This window comes from Miniopterus natalensis, chromosome 4 (assembly GCF_054644295.1).
Source record: "Miniopterus natalensis isolate mMinNat1 chromosome 4, mMinNat1.hap1, whole genome shotgun sequence".
NCBI classification, from domain to species: domain Eukaryota; kingdom Metazoa; phylum Chordata; class Mammalia; order Chiroptera; family Miniopteridae; genus Miniopterus; species Miniopterus natalensis.
The window spans coordinates 74300755-74319921 of NC_142084.1; the positions used below are offsets into that span (position 1 = coordinate 74300755).

The following is a 19167-nucleotide window of genomic DNA, read 5'->3' on the forward strand; positions in this document are numbered from 1 at the left end:
ATTTTTATTTGAAAACTTTCTGGAAAAGCTTAGGGGAATGGGTGTTTTCAAGGAAAAAAGATATAATTTGTGATTGATCTTTAAGGGAGTGACTGAAAAAATTTATAGATAGAATGCCTAATCAATCATTTTGTCTTCTAAAGCATCAAATAAAGAAAGCTCTAAATGAATATTATTAGATAGATAAAGGTCACCCGGCTTCTCCTCAGAGTTGAGAAGCAAGTTTCTCTTCATTGATTATTATTTATCTTTGTTCAGTAATTTTGAGCACAGTGCCTTGCTTATATAGTAGGCTGTACTGATTTCTTTCTTGACTGATCTTTTCCAGAGCCTGGCCCAGTTAGAGAATCTGTGCAAACAGCTGTATGAAACCACAGATACAACCACTCGACTCCAGGCAGAGAAAGCCTTGGTTGAATTTACCAACAGCCCGGATTGCCTGAGCAAGTGCCAGCTACTCCTTGAAAGAGGAAGTGTACGTAAGATTTGAAAAATCCCAAAGGATAACAGATTTAAGAAAATATACTCTGGCTCAGGGGTGGATTGGGATAGCTTCTACTGTTCGATTCTTCTAGGTGCCTCCGCCTTCTTAATTTCACTTTTAAAAAGCATCATACCTGCCAGGTTAGCAAAAAGAAGGCCATATAGTCTCATCAGTAAAATGTCATTGAACATATTGGACATGTATTTTGTCCTGTCATTTTTCATCTTGAGTCTAATTTCTGGGACTCATCTTCTGTTTACTCTTAAGTACTACCTCTTTGCAAAGAAGAAAGGACTGTGTATAAAGGAGTTTTCTTATCAACAAAGTCCATGTCACCTTAGAAGCTCCCCAGTCTTCTCTAGTTTTCCTCCTCTGTGCTATAGCTGCTGCTTACTGCCATAGACGTATAGGGGGAAAATGGCCTTGACAATGAAAATTACTGGAAGTTGCAGTTTTTAAAATGAATTAGAGCATCTTCCAGCTAAAAATAGCAGTGCAGTGAGCAAAATAATGCTTTTTTGTAAAAATATGTTTTTACTGATTTAAGAGAGAGAGAAATATTGATGTGAGAGAGAAACATGGATCAGCTGCCTCCTGCATGCCCCCTACTGAGGATAGAGCCTGAAACCCAGGCATGTGCCCTGACCAGGAATTGAACCATCAACCTTTTGGTGCATGGGACAACATTCAACCAACTGAGCCATACCAGCCAGGGCTCAAAATAATGCTTTTGATGAGACATAGTTTGATTAATATTTTTGGCAAGATGGGGGTTTTAGGAAGGGTACGAATCCAACCAGCATATGAAAGGGCATTGAGAGAGTCAGAATCCCATCCATACTGGCAGCTAGTATTTAAGACTGGAAGAAAATGTGAAAAGAACCAAAGCAACTAATTTGTTGAGAGGGTAGAATTCTAGGCGACTCCATTTTTTAATTTTCAGTAGTAGTGTTAAGTATTATGCAGTTAATAGAACAAATTACAGTTGTCTAAAAATTATCCTTTAGTAGGTGGAGAAACTAACTCTTTTTCCAAGTATCTGAAGGTTACAGAGTCATGGTCAGAGATTGTATGGTGCTCTGTTCTGTTTTCACATGTAGTATTTTATACATTTCCTTTCAATCACTCCATCTTAGGATTGATCCACTTAGATTTGTAATGTGGAAGATGCACAACTAACTTTTCCAGTTGACTCCCACTGGAGCCCATAGTATCATCTGACACTATGTTAACTGGAGATCCTCCTGCTTACAGTGAGCAGGCTGGAATAAAATAGGATCTGTGCAGTAATAAAAACACTTCATTATAGTGGATTCTTCCTTTCAACCTCTACTGACTTCTTAATGACTTACCAGATTTATTGGAATTATGTGTAAAGACCATTTGCATGTTTTATAGTGTATAATTACTATACACCATATTATGTAGTTCTAGTATCCTTTCTTACATTATCAGTGATTTGACACACCCGTTCTAATCAGTTTAAACCATGTTCAGGGGTGTGCTGAAAGTCACATGTCAAAATCACTTTTATAGATTTTTTTCTTAAGCTTAAATTTTTTTTACAGCTGGTGGTATTATGTAATGCCTGTGGCTAGCCTACTGTCTTAAGGTCTTGTTGTTTCATAGACAATTATCCTTGACCCTTGATTAAATTTTTTTAATGGTTCTGAGTCTGATTCTGTTCTAGGACTTTATGTACTATAGCTGCATGGAGAAATTGGCACATGGCTCCTTCTTGCACATTATGATCAGATAGATAATTCTGATACTTCATAAGGTTAAAATTCATTAAATCCACACCTGAGAATATGATAATGCTACTCCATTGCTGTGGCCATAATTTTTCTTTCTCATATGTGATTGTTATGAAGTTATTTTAAAACTAGCATATATATTCTCCAAAACTGTAGCTGATTGATAGCTGTGCTGGTGAAAAAACATAATTTGGGGATTAACTGTACAGCATAATGTGGTGCTTCCCTCTAATACTTATATTTCTTTCTTTTTTCCTTTCTTTCTCTCTTTCTTTCTACAATACTAAAGGAACATTTTGAGGTGACTTTGGGAATATTTTTGAGATGAAACTTTTTGAAAGATCACTTTAACAGGGCTATTATTGATGGGAGAAAATTTCTTGTTCTAAATGAAAGAAGAGATTTGTCTTCTAAAACTCTTAATATCTTTCTGAAAAGATCCCCTCTACCTTCTGTCCCCTTGGAGTGATGAAGATATTGGATTCAGTTCAGTCAAACCGTTCACTTGCTTCTGCCCCTTGTTCATGATTGAAACCAGCTAAATTGAGCACACATACTAGATAGGCCTCTTTTTCTTAGAATGATAGGCCCTCTAAAATCTGGAAGATTGAATATAGCAAAACTATTTTTTCTTGAATGTGAGCACAGATCTCCAAATAAAAAAACTATAACTGACTCACTCGATAAAATTGAATTCTAAGTCTTTTCCTCCCTCTTTTCACAGTCATCTTACTCCCAGTTACTGGCAGCTACATGCCTTACAAAGCTTGTATCACGCACAAACAACCCTCTACCATTGGAACAACGAATAGATATTCGTAAGTAGAGAATTCTCTCTTAAAGAAATTAGTTTGCTTAGTGATGTGCTAGAATAGTTAAATTATTGTTGCTTGTTTGATAATGTTCTGAAATTGCTAAGCATACAGAATATCTGGAATCCAGGTTTCCCCCTGGAGAATTTTGAGCTTATCAAAGTGAAGAGTGCCCAGAATAATTACTTCTAGATAAAGCCTAAGTAACCCCTTTTGTTGTCAGAAGGTTTCTTTAATTCAGTCTTTACTGCCACTAATAACTAAGAAAAACATTGTTAAGGATTTTTAATTCTGTGCAGACCATGTTATTTAACCATCTAGGGATAGATTCAGGGCTGCCATACTTCAGATTCTTCATTGTGACAAGTAGAACGTTCTCAGTTGGAAAGCCTACTAATCTTAAATTCAAAGTCACATTTCTCAGTAGCATGAAGAATTAAGGGAGTTTGGAGTCAACAGTATAAAATTTACCATTTCTTGGACATTTAGTACATTTAAAGATGTATGCCCTTCGCTGGCAGAGCTTTATATCATGTGGATTGTTTTTGTTTTATAGGAAACTATGTGCTTAACTACCTTGCCACTCGGCCAAAGTTGGCTACTTTTGTGACACAAGCACTTATTCAGTTATATGCCAGAATCACAAAGCTGGGCTGGTTTGACTGTCAGAAGGACGACTATGTCTTCAGAAATGCAATCACAGACGTCACAAGGTTTTTACAGGTATGATGCATATATTTAATGTAATAAGAATGGGAGAGGCAACATGCATATACTTACTTATATACTGTTCTACCCTCTAAAAAGTACACAAAATAGAATTACTTGATACATTCTCTTCTGTGTCTTTTTTACCCTAATGTGCCTTGGCTTTGTATGTTTACATGTCAGCACAAACAAACCCTCCTTCATTCTTTCTAATGGCTGTATACTATTCTGATCTAAAATACCATAATTTGCCCGGCCAGGCCTGGCTCAGCAGTTGAGCATCGACCTAGGATCCAGGAGATGGAGGTTCAATTCCTGGTCAGGGCACATGCCCAGGTTGCGGGCTCTATCCCCAGGTTTCGGGCTCTATCCCCAGTGGGGGGCATGCAGGAAGGAGCCTATCAATGATGACACTCCCATCATTGATGTTTCTATCTCTCTCTCTCCCTCTCCCTTCCTCTCTCTGAAATCAATAAAGATATATTTTAAAAAATAAAATAAAATGCTGTAATTTAATTAACTAATCTCTTATGGGTAGGCTTTTAGTTTGTTTCTATATTTTGACTGTTAAATAACTATTTCAGCGACTAGATAGATAGATCTACATATATATCTATCTTGTCATACTTTGAATAAGTGTAGAGATTATTGGAATTATTCAAACAAAAGGATATGTGTATTTTTGGCTTTTAAAGATATTTCCAAATCACCCTCAAAAAAAGTTGCTTCCTCCAACAATTAGAAGGTATGTACCTATTTCCCTGTGCCTCCACCCTGGGAGCTCAACTTTTTTATTTTTCCAGTTTAATAGGTAAAAAGAATGGGTATCTCAGCATTTGAGATATGAATGGGACAGAACAATTTTTCATGTTAATTTACTACTTAATTTTTGTTTTTCTATGAACTTCCTATTTATATCTTATGTATATTTTTAATCGGTTTCTTTACTTTTTTCTTTTTGTATGCAGTTTCTTTGTAAATTGTTACACATTCATTTGTAATTTATCTTAAGTGTGTTTTTGCCACTTTCTCTTTTTATAATGTGCATGGTATAATGCTTATGGTTATTTTTAAAATATGAAAGGTTTCCATTTTGATGAAGTCAGATTCAGCAGTCTTCCTTTATGGCAGTTAGCTTTTATGTCCTGCAAAGCAGCAGTTTTGAACTACAATTCCCTGCTACCTTGTCTAGGCAGTTTTAATAGCAACACATGATTCTGTCATTTCTGAAGTATGACTACATTTCCAATGCTGAAATCAAGCTGCACACACCACCTCTTTCTGCCTTACTTTTTTTTTTTTTTTTACCAGGATAGTGTTGAATACTGCATCATTGGCGTTACAATTTTATCTCAGCTAACCAATGAAATTAATCAAGTAAGTGCTACAGCCTTCCTCATTGAAGTAAGTGCCATATTTTTCTTAGTATTGGTCTTTTCTGCTCTGTGTGGGATGATCGTTTTTGGCAGTTGTGTGCTTTCGCGGTAAGTGATTAATGCCCTTTTGAAACAAAATAATTGCATTGGGTTTTCCTCTGTAAGTACAACCTACCTCACTCTTTTTGTCCTGGTCTCCTTCTGTCTCCAGAATATTTTATCCCCATTTCAGCTTTCTTCGTTGTTAATGTTCATTATTAGAGATGCAAGCAATGGCCTTAAGTCAAAACCTTAATGAAATAATTTCTTTGCTATTGAGAAAGAATGAGTCCTGAAAAAGGAATGACAAAATTGGAACCAGCATCATTTGTGTGCCCCTTCTGCTGCATACATTAATACATGTTTATAATCATTTAAAAATTAATTACCATGTCCTAATATTAAAGATTTTGTTGGTGATCCTTTCAGATGCATAAAACATTCTGCTAAATGCAAAGTAATGTTTTAAATAGTCATTGATGATACAGATCACTACAGAGGAAACACCAGTGGCTTTCTTTTGCTCTGGCTGTTATTTTTTCAGTTATTTACTTTGGTATCCAGCTAAAATTTATAATTATTGAACAGGCCAGTATTAATATTAGTTGTAATATCTCACCCTTCAGTTGTCAGCTAATAATCACATTGGTATCACTATTGCTGTTGCTCATATTTATGCAGACATTTTTATTAACCCTTGAGAAATTTTAACTAAATTGATACTATTTTAAATACACTTGCTTAGCCTATTAAAATCTGGAGCCCGTATGTGTTCTCTCTCACATGCAATCCCCATTGTTGTTGGTAATTATCAAAATAATAGTAGCTTAGACGTTTGAGTGATTACTCTGTAGCAAGCGCTGTTCTAAACACTTTACTTATATTAACTAATTTCATTCTCACAGTAGTCCCAGGTAGGTACTGTGGTTAATCCCATTTTCTAGAGAAGGAAACTGAGGTACATAAAGGCTAAATAATTTGTCTAAGGTGTGACAGTTAGCAGGTAGCAGTATCTGAATTCAAATCCACATAGTCTTATTCCAGAGCCTATGCTTTTAATAACTAACTTCTTATTTAACTGCTGTTAGCTTTGTAGTCAGAGAGCATGCATTAGCTTAGTACAGAGGTTGTGGGATTCATGTTCTCTCCTGTGAAGCTTGGCCTCACAAAATACAGCAGTGTTGGTATAAAAAAAATTTCAAAATTTTACTTGTCCTTCTTAAGAAAACAATAGAAATGTGTGCGGCATACTTAACATGTAATTATTCTCAGTGTTATGATTAGCATAATAGATTATATGTGGTATATAAAGCACAATCTAGCAGTAGCTTATTTATCTAGGACATTTATGATAACACAGTGGCACTGAAACTAGAATTGAGGAATATTTTGAACCTCTGTATAACTTAATTTTCTGTGGGGGTTTTTAAGGGGTTGTCAGATTCAAATCAGAAAGTGTATTTCTGTTACCATTCCTGTTTGAGCCTCGAAATAAGGTCAGGAGGCCCATGACTCGGTTGTCTGTCAGAAATCTTGCCTCGCTATTCTTTAATGTGCCAGAAGCAGAATGAGCTTCCTCTTGGATGAACTGGTCAGTATATGGAAGAGATTTAAGCATTCGGTTGGAAAAAATATCCTTGACTCTTTTTATCCCACTTATTGAGCACCTACTATGTGGCAGGAATAGAGGACATACTAAAGAAGTAAAAGAGTTAGTCCTTAACCACAAAAACCCTTAAAATGTGGCTGAAAAGATGAGAAAGAAGGATAAGTGACCAATACAGTCATTTGATTAAAATGTTCACTCCTCTGCCTGGACTCCATGTAGGAATAAATAGGTTAGAGGAGGAGGAGGGTATTTACAGGCTATTGTCATTTATCTTAAGTTCATGGCTGTTGGTTAATGAATGTTTTGGAAATTGTGCGGTAACTTCAGCCCAGTGGATTGTTTACCAAAACCCAAGCCATGCTACTGTCTGTTTTTTGAAACTAAACCACAGTGCAGCATAATAGTAAATGTTAGCAATATCTACCAAAACTTTGTTAAATTTTACCTGAGTGCAGAGGAAATTAAAACTTTGCAGTGGAGATACTCATTTCTTCTTCTATCTTCCCTCTGTAAGCCCTGGAGACATGATTTCCTAGCTATTAGCAGCTTATTGTCCTTTGCATCCTCTCACTTATATGATTTAATAGTAATTTAAGTGTTAAATAGGTATTTTGTATTTATGTTGCTTTTATTGGAAATCTTTCTACTTTATTTGAAGTCTGCATGAAAAAAATTTTTCTTTGCAGTTAATTCTAAAACTTGCATTGGTTTATTTTTCTCCACAGGCAGACACCACCCATCCTTTAACCAAGCACAGAAAAATAGCCTCTTCTTTCCGAGATTCATCGTTATTTGATATCTTCACACTTTCCTGCAATTTACTAAAACAGGTGAGACTGCTTCCCAGTTCATTTTGAAAGGACGACAATGAGTGGACACTTGGTAGATATCAGTTCTTAATGGATCCCATGGCATTTATGCATCTCTTTAATTATCATCATTGTCATCATCTCTCACATAATACCTGTCTCCAAGATGCTGAAGAAATGTGCCAGGCTAACCACAGGTGTTGGAGAAAGGATTGTGATTTCCCTATTTCAGACCTACTTTCCTGCGTAAGAGCACTGAGGGAATATTACCTATTATGCTCCTATCTTAAAGGAATCTTCTTTACCATAAAGTTTGAGATTCTGTTGTTTGCTCTTTTTATACCCACATAAAGTCTTCCTGTGCTGAGTAAAGGCATGTTAACTTTAGTGCTCTGAAAGCAGGCTCAGATGACATTGTTAGCACACTAAAACTCATCTGAGTCCCCATTCCCTGCTGAGCTAAATGCAGCAAGTAAACAAGCAACATCTGTAAGGAGAAGCAGATTTTGAAATTTCAACATCCATTTAGATTTCGTAACCTGAAGGGGTAAACAGTATCACATAAGGAAATTACCTGTTTTAAAATAGAATAGTTGGTGTTTTGGTTCACTTATTGATAGAGCTGAACTAAGAAATGTTATCTTACGTGTTCTGCACATTTATAACAACGTTTGGCTGCTTTTTCCCTATAAAAAGCTAAATGGGATTAGCCTCTGGCTCTTTGTTCTTTTGGGGGATTTGGGGGCTTTTTGTTCTTATTCTCATTTTCCAGTATGTCCCAGTTTTAGTTTTAGAAACAAGTTTGGATTCTTTGTTTCCACTTAACCATGTCCATCTTTTCCCTCAATTACCCACTTACCTCAGAATTCCCAGACAGTCCTCAGGTTGGGCAAGCTACCTCTGAAAAAGGGTTGTACCCCCTAGAGGGGAAAAGCTTTTGAGAAAACTAAGATTTGAATCTTCCTCACTGGTACTATCAAAAACAGCCAGCCAGTCACCGAGTTCATAGCTGGTATGAACTTTGAATATGAGAGTCCCAGTAGCTATGGACCAGTATTGAGGTATAGGCAGGTAAACTGCCAGTGAATAAGTAAAATTAAGTGGTGATTTTGTTTTAGGTTTGGTGATGGTAATATTAAAAAGAAGAAGGAAGGTAGGACAGGGTATACAACTTACTAGTACTCCCTCCCAGAATTTAATGCTAGCCCTGCCTAGAAATAGCTAGAATTACACATGCAAATGAAGTAACCACACATATTGCTTCAGATTCCCTGTGACCAATGTCTACATGGAAAGAATCAGTGTCAAAGGAGGGTTTCTTTAAATACCGGCTTCATGTGTTATGGTAAATGTGTTATAATAATAAGTAAGGAGCTAGGGTTCTCATAGTGACATTAAGGTAATAGAAGTGCTGCGTCTTGTGGAAGGGGAAACATCACTTTTCTGTGTTGAAATATAGCCCTCCTTTTCTGGCTCAACAGCCTGCTTGTGAGTCTCGTTGCAAGCTTGGAAGAAAGGAGTGGTTGTTTAGGGCTCATTATGTGGTGATTTTTACAGGCTTCTGGAAAGAATCTAAACTTGAATGATGAAAGTCAGCATGGTTTGCTCATGCAACTGCTCAAACTCACTCATAACTGCCTAAACTTTGATTTCATCGGCACGTCTACTGATGAGTCCTCAGATGACCTGTGCACAGTACAGATTCCCACCAGCTGGAGATCAGGTAAGAGCATCGCACCGCCTGAAACAAGCTGCTTCTCAGCTCTGTGTAGTGTCTGCAGGATGATCTAAAGAACTCCTGGCAGTCCCTTGCTTGCTGTACAAGAACATTTAGAATTTCAGCATCTGTCTTTATAAAAGTGAGGGAGAGGTTCTTGGGGACCTTATAGATCCCCCAGCCTGGAAGAACTCTTTACTGACTGATGTGACTTTGACCTTCTTACGTTAACCACCTAGAGACTTCTGTTAGTTATTCATTTGAGGTAATTTCTAGCTTTAAAAACAAAATCCAGCAGAAGAGCATGTGCTTATGTTTGTGTGTTCCTCAGGATAAAAGTTCTTGCTATGAACAGAGCCTTGATTGTCTTAAGTTCTCCGAGAATCAGAAGAATGAATCTGTTTCTCAGAAGAGCTAAAAACTAATGCTTTAAAAAGGAAAACAAAAAGCCCCTATTAACTTATCACTGTCAAAGGACATAAGCAACTGTACAAGATAAGAAAGAGGAAAGATATGTTCCCTAACATACAGCTCCAGCAGTCTGCCAGTAGCAATGTGCAGCCATGCTCAGTAAGGTGCTTTTGTGTTTTTCTTTCAGCATTCTTAGATTCTTCAACTCTGCAGCTGTTTTTTGACCTGTATCATTCCATCCCTCCTTCATTTTCACCTCTGGTGAGTCAGTTTCTAAAGCAAACCTATTTTTGGAAAGTGGCAATGGTGAATGAGCCTTATGTTCATTTTGTTGTACAAAATCATAGAACTAAAATATATGGTGATGGGAGAAGGTATGACTGGCTAGTGGGTACACAGAGCAATATACAGATCTTGTAACAGAAACCCACACCTGAAGCCTATATGTTCATATTAACCATTGTCACCCTAATAAATTTAATAAAGTGGGAAAAAAACACCAAAAACATAGAGCTAAAGCATGGAAATACTGGAATTGGTTATCTAGCCAAGGTGAAGCTTATAGCTTAAAAGTTCTTGCAATAAAGGCTTAATTCTTTTAAAGTTATTCCTATCTAATGACAAATTGCTGCAGATGTCAAGCCCTTTGGGTCTCATCTTGACTTTAAACCTCAAATTGTTGAGCTGAAGGTTGTCCTAAATGAAAAAAGTTTTGAAAATCTCTCAGACATAAGTGATAAATGGAAGCTGTAATAGGAAAGCATATTTGCATACTTATTTCTAAATAACACTTGAAAGCTCTTGGGAATGATGCATTTCTTCTTTAAAGCAATGAACTCCTCAATCACAGAATTCATTCAAGTCTTTAAAGATGTTGGTCTGATATTTCAAATTGTTGGAGTAAAATAACTGTTGTGAAAAACATACAAAGAAAACACAATAAAGTAATGTGTGTTTTGCATAGTGTTTCTACAGTGGTCTACTTTCCCAGTCATTGTAGTACTTTTCCAAATTAATGTAGATCTTTGCTTTAGTGAAACATGAATTCAGTGTTGTTTGTATCAAGTTTACTTGTAGAAAAAGGTAATGTACTCAAGAAGGATAATTAATGAAAAGACTATAAAGATGTGGACAAAATGAAGGGAATCCAGCTAGAGTTGATGGCTGTACCCCCTGGGGCAAGCAATTGTGGAAAGTTTCAAGGGGCAAGGTAGGGAGCTCTAGAGAAAGCTGAAGCTGTGGCCTAGGGGAAGGCTGTACAATAGAGGTAGAGAGATGCTCCCAGCTGGGGGGTGGCACTTCTTTCCCCCTGCCCTGATCTCCTTGCTGGTACTTTCCAATGGGTGAAACCAACTAGAAGCAAGAAGGCAAGCGAGCTTGGCTGTTAGTCACAGAGGTCAGCCTCCCAGGGAACAGAGCAAGGTGGAGAAGGGTAGAAAATAGATCTGGTAGGGCAGAGAGTATAAATATCTAGCACAGTAGGAAAAGGGTAAAATGTTTTCAGCGTAAAAGCTGGTTTTTTCATGGCCCGGATATGACTTGGTTGTTTCATTGTAGCACTTCGTCACAAAGCCTGATTAGCCAAAAGGTCTTAATAAATCAGAAAAAAAACTAAATCTAAAGCTTTATTTAAACTATGAATTGCTTGGTATTTTCAAGCCTTAAATATATATCTTAACAAAAATCAAGGAAGCCATTGGGGTGGTAAAAGAATAATGCCTAAGTTAGGAGTTTCCAAAGTGTGAATTTAAGTAGTTATGATCAAATTGGATGTAATGCTTTTTTATTTTTAATAAAGTTGTTTCAGATATCCTAAGTCATATCCTCCTTGATCTTTCTGTATTATTATAATTGTAGCAAGGGTTGAAAGAACAGAATTAGATGCATATGTAAAGAAGAATATTATAGGAGCAGAAAGGATCATGAACATAGCTGTACAGTCTTTTAAAAATCAGTTGTGTTTTGGTTGTCCCCTGTTTTTAGGTATTATCCTGCTTAGTACAGATTGCCTCAGTTAGAAGATCTCTGTTTAACAATGCAGAGAGGGCCAAGTTCCTCTCTCATCTTGTCGATGGTGTTAAACGAATACTGGAAAATCCACAGGTAAGATTTGAGGATTTGTTTTTACTTGAATATATATAATATATATATGAGTGTGTGTGTGCGCATGCACCATGCACCTGTTATGAGTCAGAAGGAAAAGCATCTAGAGGCCACACCTAGAGGAAATCCCAGAAAACAGCTCAGTCTGTTCAAAAGATTTAAGTGAATCTGTATTTGTAGAAAATTCTTGAGAAGGTTTGCCTAAAAGAGGAGCTTGTATCCTCTAGCTTCAGTAATGCACAAGTCATGGAAAGGATCACTTTGTACAGGAAAATAAGGATAAAGCTATAGTTATTTTTCCTCAAGAAATTAAAATTTTAAATTTGTTTTTGTTTCCATTTTTTTGAATGTACATTGTTTATTTAAGTGTATAGAACTGCTTTTAGGTGGGAAGGAGAGATTTCTCATTCAAATATTCATTCCATAACTCAGTTGTCCTTTTTGTCTTTTTCTGTCCCAAAGATGTTGTAAACACCTACTTTTTTAAAAGTATCACTTCTCTACACTAAGAAATATCATAAAATCAGTTCGTAATCCATTCATTCAACAAATTTTACGAAATACCTACTGTGTGCCAGGGATACGGTGGTGCATAAAACAAAGTCTGCCCTCTCATGCTAATAGCGGAAGACATATATAAGGAAACAAATGTGCTGGTAGAACATGCAAACAAATCAAACATTTGACATAAGAATTTAATAAAATATATAAATATAGGAATAGCTAAATTTATTATAGCCATGATGATACAAAATATATAAAATATTTATATAACTTTGCTGCTATGGTTTAATTATATACCTGATAAATTTGACAGATGTGAAGATGAAAATTTCATTATCTTTCCTTTAATTGATGGAAGCAAACAGACCAGTTACATCTTAGATTGTGCCCCTTATGTGCCATTCATTTATCAGCTTTACAACCCTAGGCCTATAGTGTGAGCCTTCTGGGCTTCCATTTCAGGCTCTTTCAGTTCAGGCTAATGCCACAAGGTGATTATTATGAACACATGAGATAAGCGATGTGACCATGCTTTTTAAAAAACTGTTTTTAAACATACAGTTGTGTCCTTCTGAATGATGACTTGCATCTCAGAAATTAAAGTCGATTCCCCTCTCCCCTCATTGCCATTCCAAATGTCATTCGGAAGTATAGTGAATCACATTTTACATTTTATTTTCCTCCTGTGCCATCACCAGAGTTTATCAGACCCAAACAATTACCATGAGTTTTGCAGACTACTGGCCCGACTGAAGAGTAACTATCAACTGGGAGAATTAGTAAAGGTGGAAAACTACCCTGAGGTCATCCGATTGATAGCTAACTTCACAGTGACCAGCCTACAGGTTTGTCTTTGATAGCTTGGCTCTTTCTTCCTAAACATTGGAACCTCTTCTCTTGCTCACTGGTTTTACCCTTCTAAGATTTTTTTTTCTTGGCAAAAGCGAATATAAGTACATGTAGGGTAACCTTGCAGAGCAGTTACTATTATAGTCTACTCATGTGTATTACAAAAGTGCAAGGAATATTGGGAGAAGAACATGTGGGAATTACCAGGATAATACTTAGATGCAAGGCAGAGAGAATCCCCTCAGAATCAAACCCCCCCCCCACCTCCCCACAAAAGATTGGAACAGGGAGCCAGACAGAAGAGTAAAGAGAGAGTCAGCGCCCTCTCTTTCTTAGTCATGTAATATAGGGCACTGGTTCTCAAACTTTATGGCTTGCATCAAAATCACCTAGGGAGCTTGATGAAAAAGACCAGTGCTTGGTTATTACCTCCATAATTTCTGGTTCACTAGGTTCAGGGTGGAGCCCTGGCATCTCTATTTCTAACATGTTCTCTAAGTGAGTCTCATGCATACAATGTTTGAGAACCACTTATGCAAGGTTTTCCTTGTGGTAAGGTTTACTCATCTAACATAGAACAGCTCTTATTAGATGCTTAATCTCTGAAATACTAATAAACACATTAGACTAGTTGCCATACACAGAAAAAGTCTTTATCCTTTGTGTCGAGTGGCATGGGACTAGTGTATTGTGTACAAAAACAAGAAATATGCCTCCTGTTCTTTTGATTTTCCTTAGCACTGGGAATTTGCCCCAAATAGTGTGCACTATCTCCTGAGCCTATGGCAGCGGCTGGCAGCCTCTGTGCCATATGTGAAAGCTACAGAGCCCCACATGCTGGAAACTTACACACCTGAAGTCACCAAAGCCTACATCACATCCCGTTTGGAATCTGTGCACATCATACTGAGGTAAGAGCATTGGGACAGCCTTCTCCCAGTAGCCTGGTGTTAAGATACGTTAAAAATGTATTTGATATGAGTCTTATTGGAGCTAATACTGTTAATGGTCATTTTTTATGTCAGCAGAATAGCATAAAATCTGAAAGAACAGTCTTTAACATCCTATTCATGTCCTATTGCCATCGGTAGCAGTATCTTTGAATACAAAGTACGATGTTTGTCCTTGCCACTGATTTTCCTTAAACAAGAGAGAAACATTTATAGACTATAGATGATAAGAATTATAACGTGTAAGTTATAGGTCCTTAATGTGAACTCCTAAAATATTAAGTAGACAAAAGGGATTACACAATTCAGAGTGTACTAGAAGATACCTGCCTGAAGTCACCAAAGGCAACTGATCACTGATTGCATTACATTAACACGATTTCTGTCTACCCTAACTGTTAACTGTACCAGAAACCTATAGTTAAAGAAATGTCAGACCCTTTCAAAAATGACCTATGTGAAGTTAAGTTATTCTTTGTTTTAGGTACCTTTCTTGTTTGGGTTTTGGGGGGGTTGTTTTTGGAGGTGGGGAGGCTTAAACAGCAAACATTTATTTTTCACACAGTTTTGGAGGCTAGAAGTCTGAAATCAAGGTACCAACAGGGCTGGTTTCTGGTGAGGCCTTTCTTCTTGGCTTGCAGATGGCCACCTTCTACATGGCCTTTTCTCTGTGTGTGCACACAGATATATCTGTGTTGTTTCTTCTTCTAAGAACTCCAGTCCTATTGGATTAGAGCCCCACCCTTAAGACCTCATTTAACCTTTTTTTTGATCAAGGTATAATTGACATAGCATTCTGTTACTTTCAAATGTACAACATAGTGATTCAGTATTTGTACATATTGCAAGATGATCATAATAAGTCTGGTTAACATCCATCACTATACATAGTTACTTTTTTTTTTCTTGTAGTGAGAACTTTTAAGACTACTCTTGTATATTTTTACATTCAGCTATTTCTCAGGAGAATTTACTTGGACTCTGAAGATCGGGGTTGTTTTTTAAGTTGGATTTTTAATTTGCTTAGAGTGCATTTAATTGTCATAACAGTTCATTGTCTCAGCTGTTTATGACTTGAATCATTTCAAAATTTGAGTATTTGTGAAGTCCACTGGAAGGCGTTGTTTTATTAGCTGCATAGTTTCTGTTTCTGAGGAGTCAGCTGGTTTCAGTGAGACCATGTTGGGGAGTGGTTACATTTGTTGGCTCTGGGCCCAGAAAGCTAGTTAATAGCTGTATACTCTTGGGCAAGGATATTACTATGTCCTGGCCCACTGTGTGGACCACAGTAGACACGCAACTATGAACTGCTAGTTGTGGTGGTGCTAGTGCTGCTGCTGGATTATCATACTGGGATGTAATAGTAGACAGAGAGCTTGTAATATGACAAGATTTTCAAATTTACAAACCATTAGATAAGGCAAGACCTGGTATAAATCCATAGGACCCCATCTGTAATTCTGAAATCCAAGATGTAACAACTAAATTTTCTCCTAAGTTTGGCACCAAAATTCGTTTGGCGTCAAAACTTGATATACACTGATATGAGACTCTTGGTAGTCTTTTTAAATTCAACTTGGTATGACTATTCATAATATTTATACATTTTGCTATGGGAATATTTTATTTGACATACCACTCAGCCCATTTAGGGTTCATATCACATAGCTGAAGCACCATATTGCCTCCTTAAAACCTGAAGATTTCTGAGTGTGGTCACAATGACCTCACTTAGGAGACAGGATACATGTCATCCCAAAGTTTACTATGGTCGAGAACAAGTGAGAGGCTAAGAAGCCAGAGCTCTGGGGTGGAGAAACATAGGAATGAGGGGATCAAGGCCAACAAATGTTAAGGACTGGAAATTCAGATTGAAAGATTGGACACCAACAAGCAAAATATTCCTAAGGAAAACTGGTGCTTAGGTTGAAGATGTCTGCCTTCCAATTTTTTTTATATTCCTTCCTTGGCTAGAAGTAGTATTGAGATATGGGCCTGTACTGTTGGAAACAGTGGGTAAAATAAAAAAGAAAGAACTGCTCAGATAGGGAAATCAATAGGCATATTTCTTCCCTTGGGAGTAGAGATGGACTGGAAGATCCTCTGGAGGATACGGGTCTGGTCCAGCAGCAGTTGGATCAGCTATCTACAATCGGGCGTTGTGAATATGAGAAGACGTGTGCGCTCCTTGTGCAGTTGTTTGACCAGTCGGCCCAGTCCTATCAGGAGCTTCTGCAGAGTGCCAGCGCAAGCCCAATGGACATTGCAGTGCAGGAGGGTGAGTGGACAGTGGACTGGGCCTTTAAGGAGATGATCTCAGTACCCTTTCACTCATTGCCACCTCTATCCTACCTTCCCCTCAAAAGGATTCTTCCATCATCAATTACCTCTGTATACATAAAGGGGTATTTGTTAAATGCCACAGGGGACTAGGAAGAGTAACTGAAATCATCTGCAGTGGTTGTGTTTACCTTTAAGAAGACACTGTACTCTAAAAATCATGGCCTTATCTGATAGGGGAACCGTGGTTATCTGATACATTTTCCCCTTGGCATCACCCTTACCAGAGCAGAGTAGTAGCTATACTCTAAAAAAAGTAAGACTTTATGGCTTCTCCATAGTGTTGTTAAGTTAAAGGAAGCTCCTAATAAGAAATGATCCTTACAGTGAGGGATTTCTTCATGAAATTATCACTGGAGGTGACACTAATGGATCTTCTTCCTGTTACAGGAAGGCTGACATGGCTTGTTTACATCATTGGTGCAGTGATTGGTGGTCGGGTCTCTTTTGCCAGCACCGATGAGCAAGATGCTATGGATGGCGAGCTTGTCTGTCGGTAAGTGCTCCCGCAGGGACTTCCAGTTTCACTGCTGCGACCCCGCCCTCACCCAAACCCCCTCCTGGATTCTGAGACCACAGGAACTTGACATGCTTCTGTTAATGCTTTTCTCCCCATTTATAGAATATATCATGAAGCTGATTGCCCATGAGGATGAAAGACTGTTACAGGTCCAACTCAAATCTTTTATACGTACAAGAACTCTGCCTACCATCCTTACTTTAAAAAAACCTGTAATAATTCAGCAAAGAATTGATGGATGCAGAATTAGGAAAACTGGACTGAGGGGTAGCTTTTAGTTCTGTTTAAGGACAATACCTCACACCTAATAAAATATGGACTGCTTTTGCCATACCAGAGTAAGTCTAATAGGAAGCTGTGGTTCTTCCAACACCCCCAAAGACAGAATTACGGTTTCTACAACCTTTCAGATCTCTTGACCATATAATTTTCCACCTACAGGGTTTCAAGTTATTTTGTATCTGTGCGATTCTTGTATTATTAAAACCTATAAATAAGCATTTAGTAATTTCTAAACATTTACCAAACCTAGAAATAAAAAGATAGACTATTTTAATACCCTACAGCAGAGGTTCTCAAACCTCGAGGACTTCAAAGAGCCTTCATTTAATGTGAGATACATTTGTCAATGTTTATTGTATTAGAAATAAAACTGAGAAATTTTTTATGATTCGTTTTAAAATAACAGTAAGCCCAATTACATCTCAACATAAAAAATATTTTTAATAACTATTTTTAAAAAAAAACTAATGAGAAGTGGCTTTGTTCTAATGTCTGGCATAGAAGCCAGCTGGATTCTCAGACCTGCTTCTTCATTCAGTCTGTTGTGATAGCATGCATCTTGTAGCCTCGAGGAAACCACATTGCACCCTCATGTGAGAAGTCAGTGAAAGGGCAAATAATGTTTTAGCATTTTTATGAAAATGGTTTTGTGGCCTTTCAGAGAACTGCTACCCTGAAGGGTTCTAAACTTTCTGATGCTCTCAGAGAGATAAACACACTATAGCAGGGTGCCTTAGAATTTATTCGTCGCCAAATATTTTAATGCATAATCCTTACTCATATTCTGAAAATCCTCATTTGTCTCTTTCTGCCTCCATTTTGTTTGTCAGATGCCCACTGCACCTTAGTTTCCTTAATCCCGACAAAAGTCTTCACAGCATGTCACACTGGCGTTTTTTGGAGAGTTGAACAAAGATTTGCTAAAGATGACATCTAATGCTTCTTTGAATTTGCAGCCTGGTGTGACACTGTGTGTGTCACAATGTAAACTGAGTTTAGACAGTGTCTTCTATACCAGTTCTTAAGTTGAGGGTTACAGCACAATAGCTGAGTACAATTCACTCATGACATGTCACACATAGTTTACCTGTTCTCACAATATCAAAATGTCAGATGACTCACTTGTAATAACATTATTCTTATGCATTCAGCATGCACACACTTGCATTCCAGTATGCTTTCTTTTGGGGGGGTGCAGGGAAAGGGATGCAGTCACGGGTAGCATATGTGCTCTTGGTCCCTGGAAGTGTCACCACCTGTGACCATCGTCCTTCATGTGTCTTCATTTCTTTCATGGCTTTGTGAGAAAAAAGATTGAGAACCACTGATTTCATCCAATCCTCATTTTATAGATGAGGAACAGGGACTCAGAAAGTAAATTGCTTTACTCAAGTTCTCACAGAAGTTTCAGGGAAGACAGTTACTGTAGTACCAGGTGTGTTTTTCCCCCCACTGTCTTTAAGCTGATTAAAAGCTCTGCCTCATTCTACAGTCTCAGTGGACTGGAAGTTTTAAACATCTAACTAGTCATTCCTCTTTATTCCTTAGCTGTGGTTCCTGTGGGGCAGAAATGGAGACTTTGTTCCCTGCACAGCGCTTACAGTGTGCAGAGAATGCCTTTCAGATAGGATGGGAAGGAGAGGAGACATGTCTGACTATTTCTAGAATGACTGGGATATCCTGCTGTTGAGAGAACCATTGCTCTTCTTCCTCTAGGGTGCTCCAGTTGATGAACCTAACAGATTCTCGCTTGGCTCAGGCGGGCAATGAGAAGCTAGAACTGGCCATGCTGAGCTTTTTTGAACAGTTTCGTAAGATCTACATTGGGGACCAGGTGCAAAAATCCTCTAAGGTAACAGACTCTCTGTTGGCTCCATTGGTTCTCCCTTCTGCTTGT

The 19167-nt window shown here is 37.7% G+C and overlaps 1 protein-coding gene across 1 annotated transcript in view; it reads left to right on the forward strand.

Annotated features, from left to right (window-relative positions):
- The window catches only part of XPO7 (exportin 7), a 77960-nt gene that overhangs the window by 41912 nt on the left and 16881 nt on the right, over nt 1–19167 (forward strand). Inside the window, exons 2-14 of the mRNA XM_087816844.1 lie at nt 329–475; nt 2966–3059; nt 3610–3776; nt 5073–5138; nt 7511–7615; nt 9152–9317; nt 9910–9983; nt 11706–11825; nt 13028–13174; nt 13917–14089; nt 16213–16406; nt 16859–16964; nt 18987–19122. Of these exons, the coding sequence (XP_087672970.1) occupies nt 329–475; nt 2966–3059; nt 3610–3776; nt 5073–5138; nt 7511–7615; nt 9152–9317; nt 9910–9983; nt 11706–11825; nt 13028–13174; nt 13917–14089; nt 16213–16406; nt 16859–16964; nt 18987–19122 (1695 nt within the window). The remainder of the gene's footprint in view (nt 1–328; nt 476–2965; nt 3060–3609; nt 3777–5072; nt 5139–7510; nt 7616–9151; nt 9318–9909; nt 9984–11705; nt 11826–13027; nt 13175–13916; nt 14090–16212; nt 16407–16858; nt 16965–18986; nt 19123–19167) is intronic.